The 27979-nt window shown below is 36.5% G+C and overlaps 1 protein-coding gene across 3 annotated transcripts in view; it reads right to left on the reverse strand.

The window, feature by feature from the left end:
• Positions 1-27979, reverse strand: part of SKIC3 (SKI3 subunit of superkiller complex) — a 102224-nt gene that overhangs the window by 12546 nt on the left and 61699 nt on the right. For all 3 annotated transcript variants that reach the window (XM_004009085.6, XM_042250770.2, XM_060416615.1), the window contains 8 exons: positions 26165-26383; positions 25192-25264; positions 22047-22100; positions 21759-21870; positions 17883-18011; positions 13126-13247; positions 10901-11059; positions 2924-3076 (listed from right to left, as the gene is read on the reverse strand). In XM_004009085.6, coding sequence (XP_004009134.2) covers positions 2924-3076; positions 10901-11059; positions 13126-13247; positions 17883-18011; positions 21759-21870; positions 22047-22100; positions 25192-25264; positions 26165-26383 — 1021 coding nt within the window. The remainder of the gene's footprint in view (positions 1-2923; positions 3077-10900; positions 11060-13125; positions 13248-17882; positions 18012-21758; positions 21871-22046; positions 22101-25191; positions 25265-26164; positions 26384-27979) is intronic.

Here is a 27979-nt window from a genome sequence, read left to right on the forward strand (position 1 = left end):
ACAATAACTGCTGGGTATCAAATCTTATAACAAGCAAATCAAATGTAAACAGCGCGTTGAAGTTTACAAAGGCATTTGTGTTACTTCATTTGATATTCCTAACAACCCTAGGCAAAGTAGTTATTACCATCTCCACTATTACCAAAAAAGTTAGGAGTGGAGTTCTAGACAGCTTAATTGGCTGAAGTTTTCACAGGCAGAACCACAGCTCCTAGAGAAAACACTGTTTGTGGTGGCAGTAGTGGTGGGGGGATGAAGGCAGGTATACACAGGTATTACTAAACTGCAATCCAAAAAGCTTCTGCACAACAAAGGAAACTATAAGCAAGGTGAAAAGACAGCCTTCTGAATGGGAGAAAATAATAGCAAATGAAGCAACTGACAAACAACTCATCTCAAAAATATACAAGCAACTTATGCAGCTCAATTCCAGAAAAATAAACGACCCAATCAAAAAATGGGCCAAAGAACTAAATAGACATTTCTCCAAAGAAGACATACGGATGGCTAACAAACACATGAAAAGATGCTCAACATCACTCATTATTAGAGAAATGCAAATCAAAACCACAATGAGGTACCACTTCACACCAGTCAGAGTGGCTGCGATCCAAAAATCTGCAAGCAATAAATGCTGGAGAGGGTGTGGAGAAAAGGGAACCCTCCTACACTGTTGGTGGGAATGCAAACTAGTACAGCCACTATGGAGAACGGTGTGGAGATTCCTTAAAAAATTGCAAATAGAACTACCTTATGACCCAGCAATCCCACTTCTGGGCATACACACCGAGGAAACCAGAATTGAAAGAGACACATGTACCCCAATGTTCATCGCAGCACTGTTTATAATAGCCAGGACATGGAAACAACCTAGATGTCCATCAGCAGATGAATGGATAAGAAAGCTGTGGTACATATACACAATGGAGTATTACTCAGCCGTTAAAAAGAATTCATTTGAATCAGTTCTGATGAGATGGATGAAACTGGAGCCGATTATACAGAGTGAAGTCAGCCAGAAAGAAAAACACCAATACAGTATACTAACACATATATATGGAATTTAGGAAGAGGGCAATGACGACCCTGTATGCAAGACAGGGAAAGAGACACAGATGTGTATAACGGACTTTTGGACTCAGAGGGAGAGGGAGAGGGTGGGATGATTTGGGAGAATGACATTCTAACATGTATACTATCATGTGAATTGAATCGCTAGTCTATGTCTGACGCAGGATGCAGCATGCTTGGGGCTGGTGCATGGGGATGACCCAGAAAGTTGTTATGGGGAGGGAGGTGGGAGGGGGGTTCATGTTTGGGAATGCATGTAAGAATTAAAGATTTTAAAATTTAAAAAATAAAAAACTAAAATTAAAAAAAAACAACAACAACAACAACAAAAAATAATAATAATAAAATAAAATAAAATAAAATAAACTGCAATCCAGTCTCATCATCTGAAAAATAGGATTCTTATGAATATTAATGAAGTTAATACATATAAAGCGCTAGACCAGAACCTAGCACAGGCTAAGTGTTCTGTATGTTTGCTATTACTATTGCTGTTTTTATTTTATTCCAGGTCAGATTTAATTTCCCAGCATGAAGAACAAACAAACAAACAAACAAACATATCACTACATAATTCTTATTAGCGAACAAATTAATAAGTTAGACTAAAAGGGCTAAAAAAGAGTAAATGGGCTAAAACAAAAATAAGTTAGACTTCTCCACACATTCAGGAACAGTTATAAATGCCACATGTTGCTTCCACAGAGACTTTTGTTAAATATAAATATGGGACAAACAAAACAACACCTTCAGTGACCCACAATTATCATTAACCACCATTTCTTTCCAGTCAAATTATCTCAAATTTGACCACCACTATTACCTGCCCATTCATTCAAAACTACTGGTGGAAGAGCTCCTATGTGTTAAGCAGAGCATAAAGCAAAACACAAGAAGAACAAAACATGGCCCCAACCTAAGGAGCTCTGAAATGTGCTCCACAGTAACAGCACCAAAGCTAAACATACTTCCTAAAGCTTGTATTTTTTTGCTAAAATGCCCAGTGAAAGCAAGTAAATAAAGTTGGCAATGGACTACTATGGCATAAGCAACAGTTCATTCAGTCCTGTCTAGGAAAATTTAATTTTAAAAAAATGACATTTTATCTTGCATATGATAAAAAAATTAAAACACTAGCAAAGGACAGAAAATGAAAAATTCTCCTCCACCATTCCTTAAAGACCCCCTAATACCATTCTCCAAAGTAACTGTCAGTAAGTTTCTTCTGTATCTTTCCATATCTTTCTATGTGTCTTTTAACATGCACATGTACACAGTGTCTTTACAGATAAACATTCTCGAAACTATATACTACACATACATACACTCAAGTAGGATATCATATACACTTTTCTGGAGTTTGCTCCTCCAGACACCCACTTAAATATTTACCCTGAAGAGTTTATAAGACCTCTAGATTAATACACCTAACTTGGTATCAGAAAATATATCAAGTCAAAAATTATTAGGAATCCCTCTGACAGAACATCAAAAGGAACTGAGAAATGACTGAAATGCTAATTATTGGCATCTTTTTCACTAACGGGTAGCTGTGTTAATTCTAACTTAAGTCACCAAGAAACAAAAATGTATATTCTTTCATAATTCAACTTTTTAAGTTGTAATCTTTTTTTTTCCTCCTAAATGATGGCAATGACCTGCTAGAGTCTATGAGTTTATGTTATGTTACTTTATGCCCATCAAGATCCCAAACACAAAGTCTACGAGGAGCCCACAGTAGAAGGTGATGAAACGTTAGGAACTAAATGGAATATCACTAGGCAAAAAGCTTTTATCTTAAAGAAAAATAAAAGAAGCAGTTTTCCACATCATAACTATAATGAGATCTTACCATGCAGACTTCCAATGCAAGCAGTGCTAGCCTCAGCAAGCTCGACAGCTTCCCACTCCAGCTGCCCTGCTGGGATGCTACTTGCAGGCTCTTCCTGTAACACATCTCTGCAGCACCCATCATTCCTTGGGACTGATATATGTGTGCCAGCCACTGAGGAGTAGCAAGAGAAAAGGACGCAAAAGACTTTAGTTTACTGCAGAGTCTACTTCCAACAAATTCAATAAATGTTGGAGTTAAAACTTTTAATTTAATTATTGATGAATTTTGTGCCCCCAAAACAAAAATCATACGTTAAGAAAGGGGACAGCCCCATATAACCCAGCAATCCCACGATGGCATATACCCTGAGGAAACTGTAATTCAAAACAACACGTGTACTCCAATGTTCACTGCAGCACTATCAGTATCCAGGACATGGAAGCAACCTAGGTGTCTATCAGCAGATGAATGGATAAAGAAGCTGTGGTACATGTTGGTACATGTGGTAATGGAATGTTACTCAGCCATAAAAGGGAAGGAATTTGAATCAGTTCTAGTGAGGTGGATGAACCTACAGTCTGTTAGAGTAAAATACGTCAGAAAGAGAGAAATAAATATTGTGGAATTGAGAAAAATGGTACTGTTGAACCAATGTGCAGGGAAGGAATAGAGAACAGACTTATGAACATGGTGGGGCAGAGGGAAGGAGAGTGGGATGAACTGAGAAAGTAGCATTGCAACATATTTATTACCATATGTAAACTAGATAGCTAGTGGGAAGTTGCTGTGTAACACAGGAAGCTCAACCTGGTGCTCTGTGACGACCTAGAAGGCTGGGATGAGTTGGGAAGTGGAAGGGAGGTTCAAGAGACAGAGTACATATGTACTGCCATCTTGCCCATTCCATTAGCAACAGCATACTGGCTACATCTAGTCTGAAGTCTTAAAAAGTCTCTCAAGACAGCAAGTCAGGAACAAAATCAAAACACACAATGACTGTTCATATGTGACAGATACATCATGTAAACACTAACCAAAAGTTCACATAACTGTATTAATTCCCAACAAAGTAGACTTCAAGACAAGAGATGTTAAGAGATAAACTGGGCTGTTTCATAATGATGAAAGAGTCAGTCAAAGGAAGATATACATTTGCATATCCCAATCACATAGAATTTATGAAGCAAAAATATAAATTTAAGAAGAAATAGACAAATCCAGAATCTAAATCAGAGATTTCAACACACCTATCTCAGCAATGATAACAGACAAAAAAATAAATAAATAAGTAAGGATATAGAAGATTTAAACAAAATTAACCAGCTTGACTTAAACAACGTTTAAGAAATTGAGATACTCTGTACAAATTTCTTGCAACTCACAAATGCTAAGGAAACAAGAAATCTTAAAAGTCCTATATATATTAAAGAAATTTAACATGGAATTTAAAAAGATACAAACTTTCCCATAAAGAAAATTCTTGGTCTGAATAGCTTCAATAGTGAATTCCTCCAAACATTAAGGAAATAAATGTCCTTACATTTATTTTTATAATTATATACAATAATTTCTATACAATAATTTATATGTAATAATTAATAATATATTATTGTATACTAATTATTTATTATGTTTATTATTATAACACAAACTCTTTCAAAAAAAAAAGAAAAATGGAATAATAACAGAGATAGCAAAACCTACCAATGACCTTATAAGACTGAAAAATTACAGGCCAATCTCTCTCATAAATATAGGTATACACATTGTAAACAAACATTTAACAAGCTGACTCTAGCAATATATAAAAGGAACAATACATCATGACCAAGCAGGGCTTCTTCTAAGAACGAAAGGTTGGTTTAACATTTGAAAATCCATGCAATCTATCATATTAACAGAATAAAGAAAAAGGACCATTCTCATAGATGGTCCCCCAAAATCTACTCATTCATGATAAAAAATAAATCTCTCTTGACAAACTCAGAAAAGGATCTCCTTAATCTGAAAGATAAATTGGACAGCCATTTTAGAATCTATTGCATGCATTAATGCTGAGTTGCTTCAGCGGTGTCCAACTCTTTGCAATCCTATGGACTGTGGCCCTCCAGGCTCCTCTGTCCATGGGATTCTCCAGGCGAGAACACTGGAGTGGGTTGCCAGGCCCCTCTCCAAGGGATCTTTCCAACCCCAGGATCAAACCTGCATCTCTTACAACTTGTGCATTGGCAAGCAGGTTCTTTACCACTAGCACCACCTGGGAAGCCCTTAGAATCTGTTAAATGCCTATAAAAACTCAGAGCAAATATTGTAGCTGAAATTATAAACGTTTTCTATCTGAGGTAGAGAATAAGACCAGTATGTTCCCTTATCATCATTTCTGTTTAACATTGTATTTGAAACTCTAAACAGTGCAATGAGTCAAGAAAATTTTTAACTTAATATTATTAGAAAGAAAAAATAAAAATTATTCACAAAGGAAATATTGGTGTATACAGAAAACCCAAAACCATTTCAAAAGAATAAGTCAGCAAGGCTGCTAGAAGGTCAAAATGTAAAAATCAACTGTATTTCTATGATCTTTTTAAAATTTTAAAACACTGCTGAGAGAAATTTAGAACTTAAATAATAATGACTATAACAGCTCAGTTGGTAAAGAATCCACCTGCAATACAGGAGACCTGGCTTCGATCCCTGGGTTGGGAAGATCCCCTGGAGAAGGAAATGGCAACCCACTCTAGTATTCTTGCCTGGAGAATCCCATGGACAGAAGAGCCTGGCAGGCTGCAGTCCATGGGGTCGCAGGAGTCGGACACGAATTAGTGACTAAACCACCACCCCCATAACACATTTATGAACAGAGAAACTCAATAGCAATACTTTGTTAATTTTCCCAAATTAAACTATAGATTTATTTAAACTACAAATTTATTATTTATTATTTATTTATTTAAACTATAGATTGAAATTCCAATCTAGACCTCAGTTGGACTTTTGTTTGGCGGGGAGAGTAAGGGTAACTGACAATTTACAGGTAAATGCAAAAGACCTAAAATGATTGAGAGAAACTTGAAGGAAACAAAAGAGTTGGAGGTCTTAATATTTCCCCCATACATCAAAACAAACTATAAAGCTATAAGCAATAATAAACAAATAGATCATAGAAAAAGGAGAAAAAGAATAAAGAGCCCTAAAAACCAAACATACCCAGTCACCTGATTTATAACAAAAGTATCATGACAATTCAGTGGAGGATATAATGGTCTTTTCAAAAGATGGTACTAGGACAATTACATATCCACATGGGAAAAAAATGAAACTTGACCCTGCAACACTCACAAAAATTAATCCAGGATGGATCATTGACCTGTATATGAAAGACAGAACAACAGTTTCTAAAGAAAAACAGAAAAAAATCTTCATGAACTAAAGTAGAACACCCCAGTAAAACATTAACCATTAAAAAATAATAAGTTGGACTTCACTGAGATTAAGACCTACTCATCAAAAAATAACATTATGAAAATATTTGCAATACAGATATCCAAAAATGTGCTTGTAGCGAGAAAATATAATGAATTTCAACAATTCAGCAAGATAACAGCCCATTAAAAACTATAGTAAAGAAACGGCACTTTAAAAATAAGATATTCAAAGATCCAATAAACGTATGAGAAGTGGCTCAACAGCATTTTTCATTAGGCAAATTCCACTTAGCTACCAGGGCTTCCCTGGTAACTCAGCTGGGAAGAATCCACTTGCAATGCAGGAGACCCTGGTTCAATTCCTGGGTCAGAAGAACCACTGGAGAAGCGATAGGCTACCCACTCCAGTATTCTTGGGCTTCCCTGGTGGCTCAGATGGTAAAGAATCCCCCCAGAATGCAGGAGATCTGGGTTTGATCCCTGGGTTGGGAAGATGCCCTGGAGGAGGGCATGGCAACCCACTCCAGGATTCTTGCCTGGAGAATCCCCATGGACAGAGGAGCCTGGCAGACTACCATCCACAGGGTCACAAAGAGTCAGACACAACTGAGTGACTAAGCACACAAATTGCACTTAAAACCACTATATGATACTATTAATATTACCTACATATCCACTGAAAAGGGAAAATAATAACCACCATCTAGCGGCAATGGCACCCCACTCCAGTACTCTTGCCTGGAAAATCCCATGAATGGAGGAGGCTGGCTGGCTGCCGTCTATGGGGTCGCACAGAGTTGGACACAACTAAATCAACTTAGCAGCAGCAGCAATATCAGCAATTGGAAGGCTTATAATTTGCAGGTGGAAACATAAATTGACAACCCATTTTAAAAAAACACTGGACAGGATCTACTAAAGTGAATACATTTTCACTATGAAAAGAAAAAGCAAAAGTGCTAGTAGCTCAGTTGTCTGACTCTCTGCAATCCTGTGGACTATAGCCTGCCAGGCTTCTCTGTTCATGAAATTATCACCCAACAAAAGGCATATCCCAGCAGCATTATAACAGCCAAAACTTGGAAACCCAGTTGACCTATGAACAACATGGATGTATCTTACAGTCAGCCTCTGTATTCATGGTTGCAAGGACTGACCCAACCACAGACTATTGAAAAATAGCCATGTATAAATGGACTCATGCAGTTCAGACCCATGCTGTTCAAGGGTCAACTGTAATTCAAATGTCTATCAACAGTAAAAGGGATATCTTACAGTATATTATTCATAAAAATAAGTGAAAAAAACTATGGCTACATGAAACAACTAAATGAACTTCATGGACATGAAGTAACCACATACAAAAAGATATTCCATATATATCAAGTTTAAAAACAGGCAAAATTAGACAGAAGTGATATAAGTCATAATAGTGGTTCTGCTGCCTCCTTCTTTTGACATAGGGGGAGTCATAAAGGAGGAAGCCACTAGGTTGCAGGAAGTCACAGAAATTATGATGCCCAAAGATGACAGAGGGCCAAACAGGATAGCAGGTCAGATCTTAAATTGTTTGCAGTTATGGAGAAGTGGTAGCCAGGAGACCATGAACTGGAACTATTTCAATTTGGAACAGAAACCTCATCTGAGGTTTCAATTTTGTTTGAATCTAGCACAGGAAATAGTGGAGGACAGATAAGCCTGGCGTGCTACAGTCCATGGGGTAGCAAGGAGTCGGACCCAACTTAGTGACTGAACAACAAAGCACAGACTCTGAGGACAGCAGTTCATGAGCCATTAGATGTAATAGTTATAGGAAAAGTTTGGCCATGGAATGTGGCATACTCTATAAAGCAGACACAGAATCTAATAGTGTGGAGGTGAAGAGTATGTAAAGCAAGGACTGTACTTAAAACCAATTAGTGATCTTCAGCATGATCTTATTTCAACAATGTACCATTGCTTATATGGTACTTCCATTAAACTGTTGCAGTGAATATTTATTGATATTTTTTTAAAGACTTCTACAGTAATTTTATTATCTAAAATTCCTCTCTCATGTTTCAGATGAAGACTCTGGAGCTGAAGTGGGTGTACCTGGACTAAAATCACATAACCAGTCAGTAGTAGATTCAAGTTGAAAACTTTTTGTTAGCAATTTGTGTTAATACCAGCAACCATGTCCAATCTTTCGGCAGTAGAATACAGATAAATGAAGACTCTGCAGATGCAGTTATACACCTGGCCTTCATGCAAGATACGCTAATTCCAAGATGGTAGTATAATTGAGGTGCCTATTCAGTAGGGATGTGGGCAGAATTTTGTTTCTAGAATCCTATTAATTCTTATTGCCTTTTATGGTTTCCTGCAGGGGCTTTATACGTACAGGATTTAATGGCCAGTTAGAAATACCCAACCTTAATTCCAAGGTGTCTTCAGTCCCGTACTGCTGGAGAAGAAGGCTAACACCACACTTATCAAAGTGAAGTGAAGTCACTCAGTCCTGTCCGACTCTTTGCAACCCCATGGACTATAGCCTACCAGGCTCCTCTGTCCATGGGATTTTGCAGGCAAGAGTACTGGAGTGGGTTGCCATTTCCTTCTCCAGGGGATCTTCCCAACCCAGGGATTGAACCTGGGTCTCCCACATTGTAGGCAGACGCTTTACTGTCTGAGCCACCAGGGATATGTTTATCATGCCTTGCAATATTCCTTTTTTCTCTAAAATCATACATGACTGTGAAACTAACACATTTCTGGGCCAGATTAACTCAGAAACCAAGACAATTTGCCTTCAATTGTCAACAGAAGAAAACATCAGAGCATCTTAAGATATAACCTGACACTTGCTCAATATTCCACTCTATTTAAAGCTAAGTTCTTTCAAACCTTGGTGAGCTAAAATATTTTAAAAGCATAAAGGTAAGGTATAAAGTAGTGGCAATGAATTCTAACAAATAATCACATGGCTCTCTGTCCTTATCTTTAGTTTATCCTGACAATCATTCTTTCTAGAATTAAGTTATATGGGCTTCCCTGGTGGCTCAGCAGTAAAGAAGCTACATGCCAGTGCAGGAGATGCTGGTTTGATTCCTGGTTCGGGAAGATCCCACAGAGAAGGAAATGGCAACCTACACCAGTGTTCTTGCCTGGGAAATCCCACGTACAGAGGAGACTGGCAGGATACAGTTCATGGGGTCACAAAAGGGTTGGATACACTTAGCAACTAAACAACAACGGAGGAGGCCACTATGTTGCAGGAACTACTCTATACCTTGATATGTGTGTGTTCAGTCGCTAAGTTGTGTCAACTCTTTGTGACCCTACTGACCGTATCCTGCCTGGCTCCTCTGTCCATGGGATTTCCCAGGCAAGAATACTAGAGTGAGTTGTCATTTCCTTCTCCAGGGATCTTCCCAACCCAGAAATCAAACCTGAGCCTTCTGCGTCTCCTCCATTGGCAGATTCTTTACCACTGAGCCACCTGGGAAATCCCTACATCTTGATATAAGTAGTGGTTAAAAGTACTTACATATATAGCAAGATTTTTACATTCTATTCTTTGCGAATTATATCATGGTATAAAAGAAAACACATGTGCTATCTCTTAAGACTTTACTTACTGCATAATTTATCCTTTAATTTTTCCCTTTTAGTTTGACAAAGTGTTTTTCCCCTTGATAAAGAACATGAGATCCTCAATATCCAGTTGACCTTAGAATTAAAGTATGTTAAGTCTCATATGGCAAATTTACTCTGAGAGGGGGAAAAAGCGCCATCTTTCTTCAAGGATTAGAGTAAAAAGGAAGCTTAATGTGCATAATCCAACTATTTTACACCATTAGATAATCTTTTTAAGCAGGACATCAAAACGTTCACAGAACAAAAGATCAAATGAAGAACTGTAGTAAAACAAACTTCTGTAAAACCTGTGTCAAAAAGTCCCTTTGATACTGCCTCAGGGCACAGAAAGAACTGCAACAAGTTGAGTAATATATATGCTTTTTGTATTTTAGTATCAATGAGAATAAAGTAGGTAGTGATCATTATGTACTTGTCATTGTGGTAAGCAGAGCCAGCTAAAAGGGCTGACAGCTCAGGGATTCAAGCATCAACCCTGAAAATAACTATTTCTGAAGGCACTGAAAACCCATTAGAATCTTAGATACAGGTTACCTGCAGAGGAGCTAAGGAAAAGCTACACACATCGCCTCTAAAGGGAGAGTTAAGCACCACTACAGCAAGCTTATTACGTTTGCAACACTTAGCTCTCTCCTATCAACTCCTTATAAAAGACATTATTTTCAACACTGTTTTAAATGGAAAGGTTTATAACCAGCGATTTTAAACTCTTTAAAGCCATGCAACAGAAGATCCTTAATGAATAATCAACTTCTTTAGTTTCTCTAACTATTGTGGTTAATGATAGATATTAACCACATATTAACTACTGTGTGAAAATGAGAGACACAGTGGGTTTAAAGGCAAGGAAAAAATGGGGCACACCCTTGACCTCACTGAACATCAGAGAGCATTTTAATTCAGGACTCACATAACAAAAGAGAAAATTTACCTGCCAAGCTGGAACAGAGGTTGAGTTGGACATGACTGTTTTTTGCAGCTCATCAAGTACAGTATCTGGGAGAGGTTTTCGTGACTCCAGGAGTGGTTTACACTGAACTTGTCTCAAAAGTAAGATAACAGCTGGTTGATCAGGGTTACTCTTTAAATTCTAAAAATCAAACCCCAAACAGAAATTCATGAAACAGGTTCTGAAATGTTAAATGTAAAAGGCAATTAAGCTATTCTCTATACTGAAAAAAAAAAAAAAACCAAACAAAAAACAAAAAACAAAAAACCTGAATTTAACCTTTTTAAAAAATAACAGCAAAAGTAAAAAAAAGAACACTGATCATCTTGGGAATATCAAACTCTATACTTAAATAAACTCTAAAATCAGTAACACTACTACTGTAGTTTATAAATTGTCACTTTTAGATTTAGTATGTCCCTTTGACTTGGTTTATTCTTAGGTGATAGCCTGAAAAATTTAGGGTCTGCATATAAATATCTGAACTAAGAAAATATAAAATTAACAGTGAAGGCTAGTATTACCCCTTATTTGGAAGAAACTGTGTTATGTAAGAGGGGCTTCCCTGGTGACTCAGAAGTAAAGAGTCCGCCTGCAATGCCAGAGATTCAGGAGACACGTGTTTGATCCCTGGGTCAGAAAGGTCCCCTGGAGGAGGGCATGGCAACCTACTCCAGTACTCTTGCCTGGAGAATCCCATGGACAGAGAAGCCTGGCGGGCTATAATCCATAGGGTTGCAAAGAGCTGGACATGACTGAAGCAACTGAGCATGCACATACTATGTAAGAAGGAAGGAGCTATAATTTTTTTCCTTTCTCAACATCTTAATAAAGATACACATTGTCCTTCCTCCAGGCACAAACTTCTTATACATATTTCCCTAAGCCATTTATTTATACCTTAAAACATATACATACAGACATAAAAGAATTATATGTATATGTATATATATTTATAAATGTATACATTGTTTATATGTATATATGTATTATAATTATATATACAATATGTAATATGTATCCACAATATACACATACAAGAAGTTAAGGCTAGTTCTCCAAGCAAGTCCTTCCACTATTGTTTTAGACATATCTTTCTTTATTGTCTGTCTCTCAATAATCTAATTCTTTATCTTCTATTAGGTCATAGTTCTAAATGTCCTTATTTCTGAAAGGTATGTGATTGCTTTCTTCTAAGTAAGAGATTAGAACCTTAAAATGACGAGGAAACGTTCATACTCTCTGTCAGAGAGAGTAAGAAGCAACTGCCAATTTACGCTCACTAAACATTCATTGTATTATACTGAACTGTCCTGAACCTAGATGGAATTTCTTAAATAAAAGAGATAATGTATGATTCTGCTTTTCAAAGAATTCAAGGACCAAAGGGATCTTCAAAGATCCATTCCTCTCTCTCTGTAAAATTCATAGTGATCTTTCAAAAAACATTTCTAGAAAAACAACACAATCTCCCGGGTAAATATTTATGAGGAAAAAAAAAAAAAAAAAAGGTGTTTTCAGGAAAAGTGATGTCTAAAACTCTCCTTATTCATTAAGTTATTTTTGAGTAGGTTTATAAAACTGATTTGTTCATTCAATAAATATTTATTGAGCCTCTACTATGGGTCAGGCAAAGTCTAAGAATTTACTCACAGAGACTACAATCCAGGTAGGTAAAAACTGATTACTCAATAATTTCAGTCACCCACTTAACAGTCCCCACAGTCATTCTATATGGTTCAGAACTTTGGGAAAATGCAGGGATGCTGGAAAACATGGCATTCTAAAGAGAGTAACTAGAAATCAAAGGAAAATACTACTTTCATAAGAAATACCCCAAATAAATTCAACTTTGAGTCTCAAGAGTCAGACACATGTGAGCTTAAACAGCAAGTCTATCAATTTCTCAATTTCTACCTGTGAACTCTTATGCAAATTAGTTACACTCTTTAAGCCTTAGTTTTCTCTTTTGTATAAATGGGGATAATAATATATACCTAAATTACAGGATTGTTGTGAAGGTCAAATACAAACTGCTAAATGTATTAACTAGCCTATAGTAAGTACTCAGTTAATGCTGGGTATTATCTTCATTATCATCACCACCACCATCACAACCAAATGCTCTCTAAATAATGTGCACTCTATTTTTGAAGTTATTTTCCAAGTAGGATAAGAATTCATGAATCTCAATTCCATAAAAATACCTTTGTGCAGAGGGCTTCAGCTTCAGATATTCTTCCTGTGTCTATTAGACCAGTGACAGCTTGAGACAGAGACCACCTTTCAAGAGACTGGTTGTAATTTTCAAAGAATTCTTTGTCTTTAACTACAATAAAACAAGTCAATGTTAAAACTTTTTTCTGCAGTTTATAATGTGTTCTCTGAGAAGTAATTATTAAGTATGACAATTAAACTTACCATACAATACAACTTTTACACATACCACTGAAATATCAGAGTATCTCAACATGAGACAGGTTTCTGAAAAGTTTCATAGTAGGAATATTTGTGGCTGAATAACTTAAGACTTTTTATATTTGTGACTTACATTAAAAAAAATCAGTCTTCAGTAAAACTGAAAATAATTCAATGAGAAAAGTAAAGATTTATTGCAATATAATTGACATGATAAACTGCACACATTCAAACTATAAATCTGATAACTTTTGACATAAGCATCCATCTATGAACTATCACGACTATCAAGATAATAAATGCATCCACCATCATGAATAGCTTGCTCCTACTCCTTGGTAATCCTTCCTGTCCCCAACCCACCTCTCCTCTTTCCCTCTGTCCCCAAACACCCATTATTTTTACTCACAATAGATCAGTGTGCATTATCTGAAATTTCATATAAATGAAATCATAAAGTATAAACTCTTTGGCATGTTTCATAGTGTTTAACATGGTAAATTTTATACATTCATTTTCAAATACTGAAGCAGCCTTGCATTCTTAGACTAAACCCCACTTGATCATCATGTAGTACTATCCTTTTTGTGTGTTACTGGGTTTGAATTGTGAAAGTTTTGTTATAAATGTCTGCATCTGTAGTTCCGTAGTTTGCTTGTAATGCCTTTCTCTAGTTTCAGTATTTATGTAATGCTGACCTCATAGCTTGGATTGCAAGGAGATCCAACCAGGCCATTCTAAAGGAGATCAGCCCTGGGCGTTCTTTGGAAGGAATGATGCTAAAGCTGAAACTCCGGTACTTTGGCCACCTCATGCGAGGAGTTGACTCATTGGAAAAGACTTTGATGCTGGGAGGGATTGGGGGCAGGAGGAAAAGGGGATGACAGAGGATGAGATAGCTGGATGGCATCACCGACTCAATGGATCTGAGTTTGAGTGAACTCCAGGAGTTGGTGACGGACAGGGAGGCCTGGCATGCTGTGATTCATGGGGTCGCAAAGAGTCGGACATGACCGAGCGACTGAACTGAACTGACCTCATAGCAGAAGTTAGGAAATGCCACCTTTTCAATTTTCTGGAAGAGTTTGTATAGAGCTGGTATTATTTTTTACTTCAATGTTTGGCAGAATTCTATCTGGCCCTGGAGTTTTCTATATAAGAAAATTTTTAACTATAAATTCAGTCTCTTTAACAGATATAAAGCTATTCAGTTTATTTCTTCTTAAGTGAGCTGTCTCTTAAGGAATTTATCCATTTCATCAACATTGCCAAATTTAGGGGCATAAAATTGTTCTTATGATTCTCTTATGAGCCTTTTTGGGCTTCCCTTGTGACTCAGTTGGTAAAAGAATCCACCTGTTATGTGGGAGACCTGGGTTCAATCCCTGGGTTGGCAAGATCCCCTGGAGAAGGGAAAGGCTACCCACTCCAGTATTCTGGCCTGGAAAATTCCGTGAACTACAGTCCATGGGGTCACAAAGAGTCAGACACAACTAAGCCACTTTCACTTTCATTATGAGCCTTTTAATAGCTACAGAGATGCATCCTCTCTCATTCCTGACAATTTTTTCCTGATGCCTGGCTAGAGGTTTATCAATTTCATTGATCTTCTCAAAGAACTAGGTTTTGCTTTTGTTGATTTTCTGTTTTCTATTTCACAGATCTCTACTCTTTATTTTCTTTTATTCTGCTTACTTTGGTTTAATTTCCCTTTCTTTTTTCTACTTTCTCAAGGGAGAAGGTGAGATCATCAATATGAGGCCCTTCTTATTTCCTGAAGTAGACATTTAATGCTACAATTTTCTTATAAGCAGTACTTTAGTATCACAAAATTTTATATATTGATTTTTTACTTTCAAAATACTTTCAGTTCAAAATATTTTCTAATTTCCCTCCTGCTTCATTCTTTGACCTGGATTATTTGGAAGTCCATTAAATTTTTGAATATTTGAGAATTTTCCAGATTTATTGTTATTGATTTTTAAATTAATTCAACTGTATTAAGATAACATACTCTGTATGATTTTAATTTTTTAAATTTATTTAGATTCGCTTAATGGCTCATAATATGCTGTAGTGGTGAAAGTTGCTCAGTCATGTCTGACTCTGCAAACCCATGGACTACTATATAGTCCCTGGAATTCTCCAGGCCAGAATACTGGAGTGGGTAGCCATTTCCTTCTCCAGGGGATCTTCCCAACCCAGGGATCGAACTTAGGTCTCCAGCATTGCAGGTGGATTCTTTACCGGCTGAGCCACCAGGGAAGCCCCCATAATGTGATATACAAACAGTCTGTGTATACTTGACAAAAATACACCTTCTGCTCTTGTTAGGAGTACTTTCCTATAAATGACAACTGGGTCAAGCTGGTTGATATTGTTCAAGCTTTTACTGTATCTTTACTAATTTCCTGTCCAATTTTTCTAACAATTATCAAGACTGTTGAATCTCTGTAATTATGAATTTGTTGATCTCTCTTTTCAGTTCTACAAGTTTATTTCAGTTCCATAAGTGTATTTTTCCATAATTTTTCATTTTTTCTACCTATGTTATTGGGAAAAACCACATGGATCGTATGTGTTTTGAAGGTTTGTTACTTGGTGCCTAAACTGTCCTCTTGATAAACTGATTCCAATGTGAAATGTCCCTCCTTATTACTGGAAATATTATGTGCCCTGAAACCTTAGCTTGTTTGAAATTTCTCTTTTCTTAAATATTTATTTACTTACTTGGCTGTGCTGGGTCTTAGTTGAGGCACTCCAGCTTTCTTCTGATCAGTACTGGCATAGAGTGCCTTTTCAGTTCAGCTCAGTTCAGTCGCTCAGTCGTGTCCGATTCTTTGTAACCCATGAATTGCAGCATGCCAGGCCTCCCTGTCCATCACCAACTCCCAGAGTTCACTCAAACTCATGTGCATTGAGTCGGTGATGCCATCCAGCCATCTCATCCTCTGTCGTCCCCTGCTCCTCCTGCCCCCAATCCCTCCCAGCATCAGGGTCTTTTCCAATGAGTCAACTCTTCACATGAGGTGGCCAAAGTATTGGAGTTTCAGCCTCAGCATCAGTCCTTCCAATGAACACCCAGGACTGGTCTCCTTTAGGATGGACTGGTTGGATCTCCTTGAAATCCAAGGGACTCGCAAGAGTCTTTTACCATTCTCTAATTTGTTAGATAATTTTTGTCTTTTTTTAAAAATATTTTTAAAATAGATATATAGCTGATTTACAATGTTTCAGGTATACAAAGAAGTGATTCAGTTATACATATCTACATATGTGTGTGTATATACAGACACATGAATATATATATAAAAAATATATATATTCTTTTTCAGATTCTTTTCCATTATAGGTTATTACAAGTTATTAAAGGGTTTCCCTGGTGGCTCAGTGGTAAAGAATCTGCCTGCGATGCAGAAGATGCAGGAGACCCACATTCGATCCCTGGGTGGGGAAGATCCCCCAGAGGAGGGCATGGCAACCAACCCACTCCAGTATTCTTGCCTGGAGAGTCCCATGGACAGAGAGCTCGGTGGGCTACAGTCCATAGGGTCACCAAAGGTCAGACACGACTGAAGTGACTGAGCACTCACGCACAAGATATTAAATATAGCTGACCTGTGTTATACAGCAGGTCCTTATCTATTTTATATAAGGCAGGTGCTTGTTGCCTATCTCTTTTACAGATATTTTATAGATAGCACGAGATTACTTTTGTCTTAAAATATAGGTCTATATTTTGCTATGTTTCCTTTAAGCAGTAAAAGCTCTTGCTTTTTTATCCAACCTGTCAATCTGCCTTTTAACTGGGGTACTTAGACCATTTATACCTAACTTGATTATTGATTTGGTTGGGTTTAACTCTGTTATGCTGTTGTTGTCTCTTTAGTCAATGTTCTCTTTTCTTCCTTTCTTGGATTACTTTTTATACCCCATTTTTTCCTACTTCGGTGGCTTATTGCAAACTTATAACTCTATTATTTTTAGTGTCTACTTAAGAGTTGTGCATCAGTGAATTCTGATGTCTGAGGGAGGTCACAGATCAAATCCCCCATGAATACTTACAGATGACTGTAATATTTTACCACTTATAGTATAAAACCTTTACAACAAAATACTTCCATTTTCTCCTCCTGGCCTCTGTGCTATTGTCGGATGTGCTTTAAACAGCTAATTACATACTAAAGAGATTTCTACCTGTGTCTTTTGTGGATCTGTTTCTACTGACTGATTTTTCTCCTCATCATGGGTGGTATTTTTCCGCTTGTTTGCATGCTTATCAAGTCTTATCTGGATACCAGACATTGTGAATTTTACCTTGCCTAATGCTGGATATTTCTGTTCCTATAATCTTCTTAAGCTTTGTTCTGAATGCAGATAAACTCCTTAAAAATGATTTGACCATTTTGTCTTGTTTTTAAGCTTTGTTAGATGAGAATATAATAGCCTTTCATGCAGGGCTAATTCTGCCTATTAGCTTTTGGCAATATCCTTCTGAATACTTTATCTTGAATGTATCATGTATTAAATGCTTTTTCAAACTTACTTGAAGCAGAAACAGCCGATAACAGTGCCAAGTATAAATCCATCCTCTTTGGCTGAGTGCCGCTCACTAGAGCCAGTATATCATTGGCATGACAAGCTGCCATCAGCCCAGCCCAGACAGCAGGATCACCTAGACATAAGAAATACAATTAGGAGCCTTGTCGATATCAACATGCTGCTGAAAACCTACCAAAACTGAAAGTAAGAGTTTATAAACACCAAAAAATAAAAAAATGGTATCTACAGAAATGTTCTATTTTCTGAAAGAAAAACTAACTCATAAGACACAATCCTATATTCATCCTTCAAGTTTTGCCGTTTTTTTCCAAACACATCAGAGGATAAGAAATATCCAATTAAACTCTTCTTCCACTGCTGGTTACATGAGCGGTGCCTAGAGTACTATGCTGTTGTAGAAAGGTTAATTACAGTCACATTCATTGAATTTCAAGGACAAGTCTCAGTTGTGTTCATCACTTTGTCCCTATACTAAAGGCTCAGTCATAGGAAAAGCAAGGTAACACAATTTCTCAGTTCTTAAGAAAAGTTTGAAGCAAAGGAAAACCTCAAGACAACTCCATTTTACCTATGTTCTAACAGCCAAACATGAAAGTCACTTTATCATTCCAAGTGAATCAATTTTGATTATATATCCCTTCATTTATTTGATCTTTTTTTCCTTCCTTCACACCTTGATAGCAGCTTCAGGGTGGTGAGTTGAGAGGTAATAAAACAAATTATGAGTACAGACTCTTTTCAAGAGTTAACTGTGAAAACAGAAAGCTGAACTTGGATTTGGAATTTAGGTTTTTTAATTTGGTCTTTTATTTCACAAATAATACTTTACAGGTTAATATTTTCAGTCCGTTTGCCCTTAAAGAAAAAATGGATAATTTTAAAATCCTACAAGAGGTTCCAGTTAACAATACAGTCATTTAAATATACTCCTTAGCTCTAGATTTTAATTTTTTCTTATCTAACTGCCCCATCCAACATATACCTTCCATAAAATGTCTGAAGTAGATCTATTTCATTTATAGATTATACAAGAATCATTAGAAATGTTATGCAGACCAAAAATTTTTACAAAAAATTAAGTAGTTACCTTGATATTACAAAATAGCTTCTGCCCAGATAATGACTACCTTATTTTAAATATCATAGAACATAATTAAACCCAGAATAAGAAAATGGGGACCATTTCCTAGAATTTATGATGTGATCTGCATACTATATAATGAAAGGCACATGACTGAGTCTTAGGCCTGGGTTTTAGGTCTAACAATGCCACTAATTAACTGTGCAGCCACTTTTCCTTTGGAACACATACTTTTATAAAACAAGGCATCTAAATTAAATGACAGCTCAGGTGCCCTCAGGTGTAATATTCTGTAATTTCAACTGAAATGGACTCAATTTCTATATTTCTAAGATTAAATGAACTACTCATTTAAGGATCTTATAGTACTATATAGTTTAGATTTTAGGGGAAGGGATAGATATTAGCTGGAAGCAATTCTCTTGACATAAATAGTTCAGAAGAATTGTTGTCTTTTCTTCTAGAAATAACCAGCAACTCAAATTCCTTATGAAACAAAGTGATAATTATTATATACAAATATGTATACATATACACACATATATATACATATACTAGAAATCTAGAGTTTTTCATATACTTGGCTAAACATATCTTTTAATATCACAGAATCATTAATCTAACAGACATTGGATTTCTTTCCATTCAACTCTAAATTCTTGGGATTACATTTAAATTTCTATAAAGATTCCTTGGAGTACCATCTACCAAAACTTTGTTTAAAAAAAATGGGCCAAAGAACTAAATAGACATTTCTCCAAAGAAGACATATGGATGGCTAACAAACACATGAAAAGATGCTCAACATCACTCAGAGAATGCTCAACATTATCAGAGAAATGCAAATCAAGACCACAATGAGGTACCATTTCACACCAGTCAGAATGGCTGCGATCCAGAAGTCTACAAGCAATAAATGCTGGAGAGGGTGTGGAGAAAAGGGAACCCTCTTACACTGTTGGTGGGAATGCAAACTAGTACAGCCACTGTGGAGAATAGTGTGGCAATTCCTTAAAAAATTGCAAATAGAACTGCCTTATGACCCAGCAATCCCACTGCTGGGCATACACACCAAGGAAACCAGAATTGAAAGAGACATGTGTACCCCAATGTTCATCACAGCACTGTTTATAATAGCCAGGACATGGAAACAACCTAGATGTCCATCAGCAGATGAATGGATAAGAAAGCTGTGGTACATATACACAATGGAGTATTACTCAGCCATTAAAAAGAATACATTTGAATCAGTTCTAATGAGATGGATGAAACTGGAGCCGATTATACAGAGTGAAATAAGCCAGAAAGAAAAACACCAATACAGTAAACTAACACATATATATGGAATTTAGAAAGATGGTAATGATAACCCTGTATGCGAGACAGCAAAAGAGACACAGATGTATAGAACAAACTTTTGGACTCTGGGAGAGGGAAAGGGTGGGATGATTTGGAAGAATGGCATTGAAACATGTATACTATCCTGTAGGAAACGAATGGCCAGTCTATGTTCGATACAGGATACAGGATGCTTAGGGCTGGTGCACAGGGATGATCCAGAGAGACGATATAGGGAGGGAGGTGGGAGGGGGGTTCAGGATTGGGAACTCATGTACACCCGTGGCTGATTCATGTCAATGTATGGCAAAACCAATACAGTATTTGTAAAGTAAAATAATAAAAAATAAAAAAACACTTTGTTAAACTAAAGATCAACAGAGCCTAGGTACACAGCCACTACACATAACTATAATTACATTCACTTTCCTGGGCAATCTCACCTTTCTTAAGTGTATTTCACTTACATAATCAAAGACTTACATCAATCATTCTAGATCCACAGTAAGAATTCTTGAGAGCAATTCTATACCTAATAACTTGCTTGAGAACACTTAAAAATCAGACACTTACCTAACATGTAACATAGACAAAACCAAATATTTAGGTTTCTTTTTATTCTATTTCAAAAATGAAAGAAAAAAGAAACAAAGACAGGTCTGTCTACTTGTTTTATAAAATAATCTTTGAAATTAGTTACAAGCTTTATAATTCATTGTGAAGATGACATCAAATCTGTTCTTTGTACAATGTTTCCCTACAGTCCAGGCCAAAAGCAATAGTATTCTGATCAAACAAATGTTTGAAGTGCTCTGGTGGAATATACTGTTTAAAGCTATGTTTTATATTAAAAACAGTATTTTGTAATATACCCCATAACCCTACTTTGCCAGACTTTCCAGTTATCTAAAGCATTTTTCCAATAGTAGTAATGGAAGAATGCTGATGCCATTTATAGCAATTCCTTGGGCCTTTGTTGATCAATAGTACACATACAATTCTGGTTAGAACTGAGAAGAGGTTAGTTCAGGTGAGGTCAGCACCCTGTCAGTTCTAACAGTTATAACAGAATACATATCTCCACTCTTCAAGAAACTACACATAAAGGTAACTAAACATGTTTATTAAATAATTTAGTAACTATAGATAAACCTGATTAAACCTGACTGATGGGAAAACAGACATAAAACTACTTCTTGAAAGTATATAATTCAGATTTTCAATAATGGTTAATGACCTATCTTTAAAGAGATATTCCTCTGAGCCTACTTCAGTAACTAATTATCTCTCAAGTATCAGTAGCTGAATGAAGATAATCAAATAATATGCAAGATCTTAAAATATTTTAAAATTCTCTCATTTTATAAAAGTACAAACTTTGCTTCACAAATGCAAGATGGACAGAATCCTATGCAATGAAATGGATTATATTATATTCACCTGGAGAAAGGAGAGCTGCCTTCTGAATGGTCCTTAGTGCAGTATTTTTCTTATCTTCTGCTGAATTGCTTCCCATAGCCAACTGATTTACTGCAGTGTACAGTAATGCCTTCTACATAAGAGACGAGTGTTAACCATTTCTCTTTACAGCTCCTTGACTTTCAAAGTGATGAAAAATAGTACTATACTGAATATGATGTGACCCCTGAGCTTAAGAAAAAAAATTACTCATTCACCAATAATATTATTTAACAAGTAAAACACTCCCCTGAATTGGGGCAAACTAACCTTTCCATGATTTGAGTCCAGAACATGAGCCACGTTTCCTGCCACTGCACCTCCCTATAATAGCAAACAAATGATTACTTAGATAAATGCATAAACTTTCATGAAAAAGTCAAACCTAAGACTGATAAAATCTTTACATTAAATCATTTGAAAGGTTCAGTTTTATCACATTTATATTAACTTTTCAACTTCCTGAGAAAGTCAAAGTGTTAGTCCCTCAGTCGTATCCAACTCTTTGTGACCCCATGGATTGTAGCCCACCAGGCTCCTCTGTTCATGGGATTCTCTAGGCAAGAATACTGGAGTGGGTTGCCATTTCCTTTTCCAGAGGATCTTTCTGACCCAGGGATCAAACCCAGGTCTCCCTCATTGCAGGCAGACTTTTTACCCACTGAGCCACCAGCGAAACCTTTAAGTTCCCCAAGCACCAACTTAATACCACTGTTTCAAAAAACCAGTTTAATATTTTTATAGAAGAAAATCTTTTCTACTATGAGAATTTGAAATCAGCTCTTTTACAATTTTCATTAAAGGTCCAACAATTACATGATTTCACAGTGGTAACAAACAAACATACAATTTTCTAACAATATACAAGACTGTGAAACAAAGACTCAGTGAAGATTCCACAAAACTTATTTTAAGATAAACTAATATAACTTTATTCCAAGAAAATACAATATTTTTAAAACATCTATAGACCCTAGCAAAATAGGTAATTAAAGCTCAGAGCATCATGAAACTCACCACTGCCTCAATAATCTACTCAATATTAAAAATAAGGAAAATCTATGCAGCATCCTAGGTTTCATAAAGTTGGCTTGAAATTCTTAATTTTTAAAAATTCAATTAGATGTTTCACCTGGTAAAGAAAGTAAGTTGTAAGAATGATCTCATTTTAAATTCGAAGGACAGGGAGGCCTGGCATGCTATGATTCATGAGGTCGCAAAGAGTCGGATACGACTAAGCCACTGAACTGAACTGAACTGATACTTCATTTTACATCATTAAGTATATCGCACTTAATGATGTAAATAAGTATATAAGACTTTCCTGGTGGCTCAGGTGGTTAAGCGTCTGTCTACAATGTGGGAGACCTAGGTTCGATCCCTGGGTCGGGAAGATCCCCTAGAGAAAGAAATGGCAATCTACTCCAGTATTATTGCCTGGAAAATCCCATGGACAGAGGAGGCTGGTAGGCTACAGCCCATGGGGTCACAAAGAGTCGGACATGACTGAGTGACTTTACCTTACTTTAAGTATATCACAAATATTTTTAAAATCATATTTAGCAAATAAAGAAAGCTAAAAATAAACTTTTAAAAAACATGTCAATATAAAACAAATAGAAGACGAATTAAAAAAAAAAAAGATTCACGAGTAAGGTCTGAAATGATTCATCACCGCAACTACTAACTGTGATTTTGCTCAAGTTATTGAATATTTATGTCTCAAGTACTCTCCTCTACAAAACGAACTTAATTCCAGCTACTTCATAATGCTTTTGAGATTCATAATGCTTTTGAGATTAAATGACAAGACAGATAAAAATGCCAAGCACAGTAGTTGGCATATAAATGCTTCATTCCAGAGTCTAATAATGATGGTCTTTCAGGTTCTTGGAACAAAACATTCACTGAAAATAACAAACTGTAGGATAAAACTTTGCTACTCAAAGTGTGGCCTGTATACCAGCAGAACTGACGTTCTCTGGGAGGCTGTCAGAAATGCAGAATATCAGGTCTACCGAATTAGGTTTACACAAAATTATGGGGTAATTTCATTTCACATTAATGTTTAATAAGCATAAGAAGCATGTATTCTTAAAAGCACTGGCTAGCTGACAAGGTATTAAGGACTTTTCAAGCCAAAACTAAAAGGGAAAACTGAAATCCACAGAGGTATAAGTGAAGGAAGTCAGTTTGCAGTTCCTAAAAAATTTTAATTTTCAGTTTGAAGGACTTGTGGGTGAGAAATTAGAGCCCAGGACTCACACAAGGAACAAGTATATAGGAAACCTGCACCAAAATACGCTGAGATTCCCCCACTCCTGGCCAAGGAGCTACACACTCAGATTTAAGGTGAATCAGAACTAGACCAGAATTCAAATGACCCTGAAAACCCAGGCACACAGTAGCCTGTATGGTCCAGAAAGCTCATGCTATAAACCTTCTTTAAGGTGGTTCCAGATTGGTGGAACTCCCAAGTACTGGCATTAAAAGTACAATTTCTTTCTATAGAAAGGTACCTTAATACTAGGCCTCAAATTATTTCCACCAGCAATCTTCAAGTTTACACAGTCAATCAACAAACAAGGCCAGTATGAAAACCAACAGAAACAACAAACAAAAACAGATGTACAGACTTCAGATACTGGAATTACTACATGTATTAAGTATTCAAAACATAGTAGCTACTACTATAATGTTTACTAACTAGTTATGTAAAGTATAAAAGGCCATGTTAACCATAGAAATTAACAAAATACTTTATTGACTCTTGAAAATACCTTGTTGTTATGAACTAACAACAGTGAAGATCCCTTTAATGGAACATCAATTACTTCATATTTAGCCTTATATTTTTAGACATAAGCATTGTTCTAGTTGTTACTTTCTTATCTTTAAGAAACTTAAATAAAATTATTTGGGGGTATTCTGAAACACAATAGCAATGCTTCCGAACTATGAGCTGTGCTTAGTCGATCAGTTGTGTCCAACTCTTCAAGACCCCATGGACTGTAGCCTGCCAGGCTCTTCTATCTGTGGGATTCTCCAGGCAAGAATACTGGAGTGGGTGGCCATGCCCTCCTCCAGGGGATCTTCCCCACCCAGGGATCAAACCCAGGTCTCCCGCATTACAGGTGGAGTCTTTACTGTCTGAGCCACCAGGGAAGCCCAACTTAATCTATATATATTCAAAAAAGTCCACCTCCTTCTTTGTATATTCCATAACACCCCAGCAGCACAATAGTACATGGAAGAAACTCAGTGTACTACTTGCTGAGTAACTAAGGAATAACTTCATTAAATAAAAGAACTCCCTCGTTGTATTATTTTCCAGAATGATAACAGCAATACTTTGAAATTACATATTACAAAATAAGCTACTTTACCTTTGGTCAGAAGTTAGAACGCTACTCACCTTTGCATTTCGTTGAGTATACTGGGCAACCACTCTGGACAACAGGGACCAAAGAGCAGGATCAGCTGGGTTACTGTAACAATCATCAAAAGCAGAGGGCTTAGAGATGGGAGTTACTTTGTCAACATTTTATTTAGTATCTAAGTTAAGAATCTTTTAAACATCTAAAACAAGTTCAAATTAATTGTCCACATGTGGTTGGAAGTGTCTGAATTTTTAGAAAGAATATTTTATCTCTTTATTAAAAGAAGAAAGAAAAATCAGCAATGTGATGGATACAGAGCCATGAGATCCAATCAGGGAAGTTTAAAGAAATTTAATATGTCACGTTCAAAGAAAACACAGAGATCAGAATTATGGAAGGAAAATAAACTACAGATATAACACTTTTCTGTTGAAAATAAAACAAATAACCACTATGACTAATGATAACAGCTTTCTACTTTCCAAATTTTGAATATATTAATGAATTCTGAGTGGCCAAAAAACTCCTAAAACCATTCAACTGAACAGTATCAACAAACTGACAATATCACCAACTTGAGAATTTGTAAGGATTTTCATACTAAAAAAGATTTGGGCCTTAATCTGAATAAAGGAAAATTTTCTGTTCTTTTTTTATCAACTGAATTTTGTATTTAAATCACTAGACATGAAAAAATTGTCAATTACCTGGTCCTATATACAGTTTCATAATACCACAACCTGGTTTCCAAATATACACAATTACCTCATTGTATAATCTTAATTGGGAAGATTCCCTAGAGGAAGGCATGGCAACCCACTCCAGTATTCTTGCCCAGAGAATCCCATGGACAGAGGAGCCAGGTGGGCTACAGTCCATGGGGTCGCAAAGAGTCAGACACGACTGAAGTGACTTAGCACGCACGCAAATAATCTTAATAAGGTCTAAATAGCAAAGACAATCTCATCAAGGACAACTGGACCCCAAGTTCACAAGTACAGAATTTACCTGTGAACAGCTTTGGCTGCTTGTCTCTGCACTGCCACACTGCGGCCTTGCAGGGCATAGATGGCTGAAGTAAGCAGGCTCCTCTGATAATCACTGTTCTGTTTGCTGTGCTTCAGTAACTCATTAAGCGCAGCCTTTGACAGTGTAGCATCCTGCATTGCCAATCCGAGAGCACACAGGGCTTGAAGGCTTTCCGTTGTTGGTTCCTTTAAGATAGAGCTGTAAACATATTTTTAATTGCCTATTAGCAGTGAGTACAATAGCCTGTAGCTATTAGAACACACTGAACAGCAGAAAAAACAGTGTACTTACAGATTCACCAAACTATGGCCCAGCTCTGTGATAAACATAAAACTAAGTTCCATGGTTTCTAGGAACTGTAACTTCCCTGAATTTCTGAAGCAGTTAGAAGGTACCAAGGGCCTTCATAGAGCATCAGTAGCCAAATTTCTTTTGTGGTCATTTTATCTACGTTTAGAAACAAATACACAGCACAGTCTCACAGTTCTAGGTAGATAGTTAAAATAATTTTGCTAAAATCTTTTGGTTTCAGTAAAATTCTAAAAGGTATGAATAATAAAGAAAAATCCTTAATCTAAGATCTGATTTTTATCATTTGCAAAAACATTCTGTCTTACCGCTCTGTGGTATTTGAAACCAGACCTAGTATATATAAGTACAAATACAACCTCTATCCACCATATTCCAAGTGAGCATATTTATAATTGAAGGAGAACTTAAATTGAGTATGTAAGCATCCAGTTTTTTTTTCTTCAACTGTGAAATTTTATGAAGGTAAAAGTTACTAATGTTAGGAATCCTTATTAATTTAAATGAAGAAAATAAGCTCTTTATAAACTTAACAGAACTTCTAATAATAATTGTGAATGTGTACTGTAACAAAACAAAGGAATTTTGAAAAATCTGTTAAACAAAATTCATTAAAATATAATAGAAATACTTGTAACATTACAAAATATCGCACACCTACCACTATGTCTTTCTATTGTTGGGGTGGGAGGATAAATTGTTTGGAATCTGACTTTGACAAACAGATACAAAATCATGAATTTTCACAGGCAGCTCTGGAGTAAACGTAAAGAATCTACAGGAACTCTTTTTACCATAAAGGTTACTGGAGGCATCCGAATATGGAATAGTATCATTTAGTAAGTCATTTCCATCAATACAAATAACCCAAACTGTAAGTTGGACATCAAGGAGATCAAACCAGTCAATCTTAAAGGAAATCAGTCCTGAATATTCATTGGAAGGACTGATGCTGAAGCCGAAGCTCCAATACTTTGCTACCTGATGCAAAGAGCCGACTCAATGGAAAAGACCCTGATGCTGGCAAAGATTGAAGGTGGGAGGAGAAGGGGACAACAGAGAATGAGATGGTTGGATGGCATCACTGATGCAATGGGCATGAACATGGGCAAACTCTGGGAGATGGTGAGGGATGGAGAGGACTGGTGGGCTGCAGTCCACGGGGTCGCAAAGAGCCAAACTCAACTAGGCGACTGAACAACAACTAACATCAAAAGAAGATATTCTAATCTGAGTCTTGGTTCAAAAGGGAAAACCCCTACCTACTCTAATATTTATTAATATATAAAATTTAAATTATTACTGGAATGAATACATCCCATTAGGCTCACATGTGCTGAATGCACAGTACCTGCAAGCTGTCCTGTATCATGTGCTATGGACTTTACATGTAATTATTTATATCATAAATTCTATGATGCTGGTAATCAGATTTTTTTCCCCTTATATACTGAATTTATGCCTAGTCCCCTTAAGCACCTAGGA

Source organism: Ovis aries, chromosome 5, assembly GCF_016772045.2.
Source record: "Ovis aries strain OAR_USU_Benz2616 breed Rambouillet chromosome 5, ARS-UI_Ramb_v3.0, whole genome shotgun sequence".
Classification (NCBI taxonomy): Eukaryota; Metazoa; Chordata; class Mammalia; order Artiodactyla; family Bovidae; genus Ovis; species Ovis aries.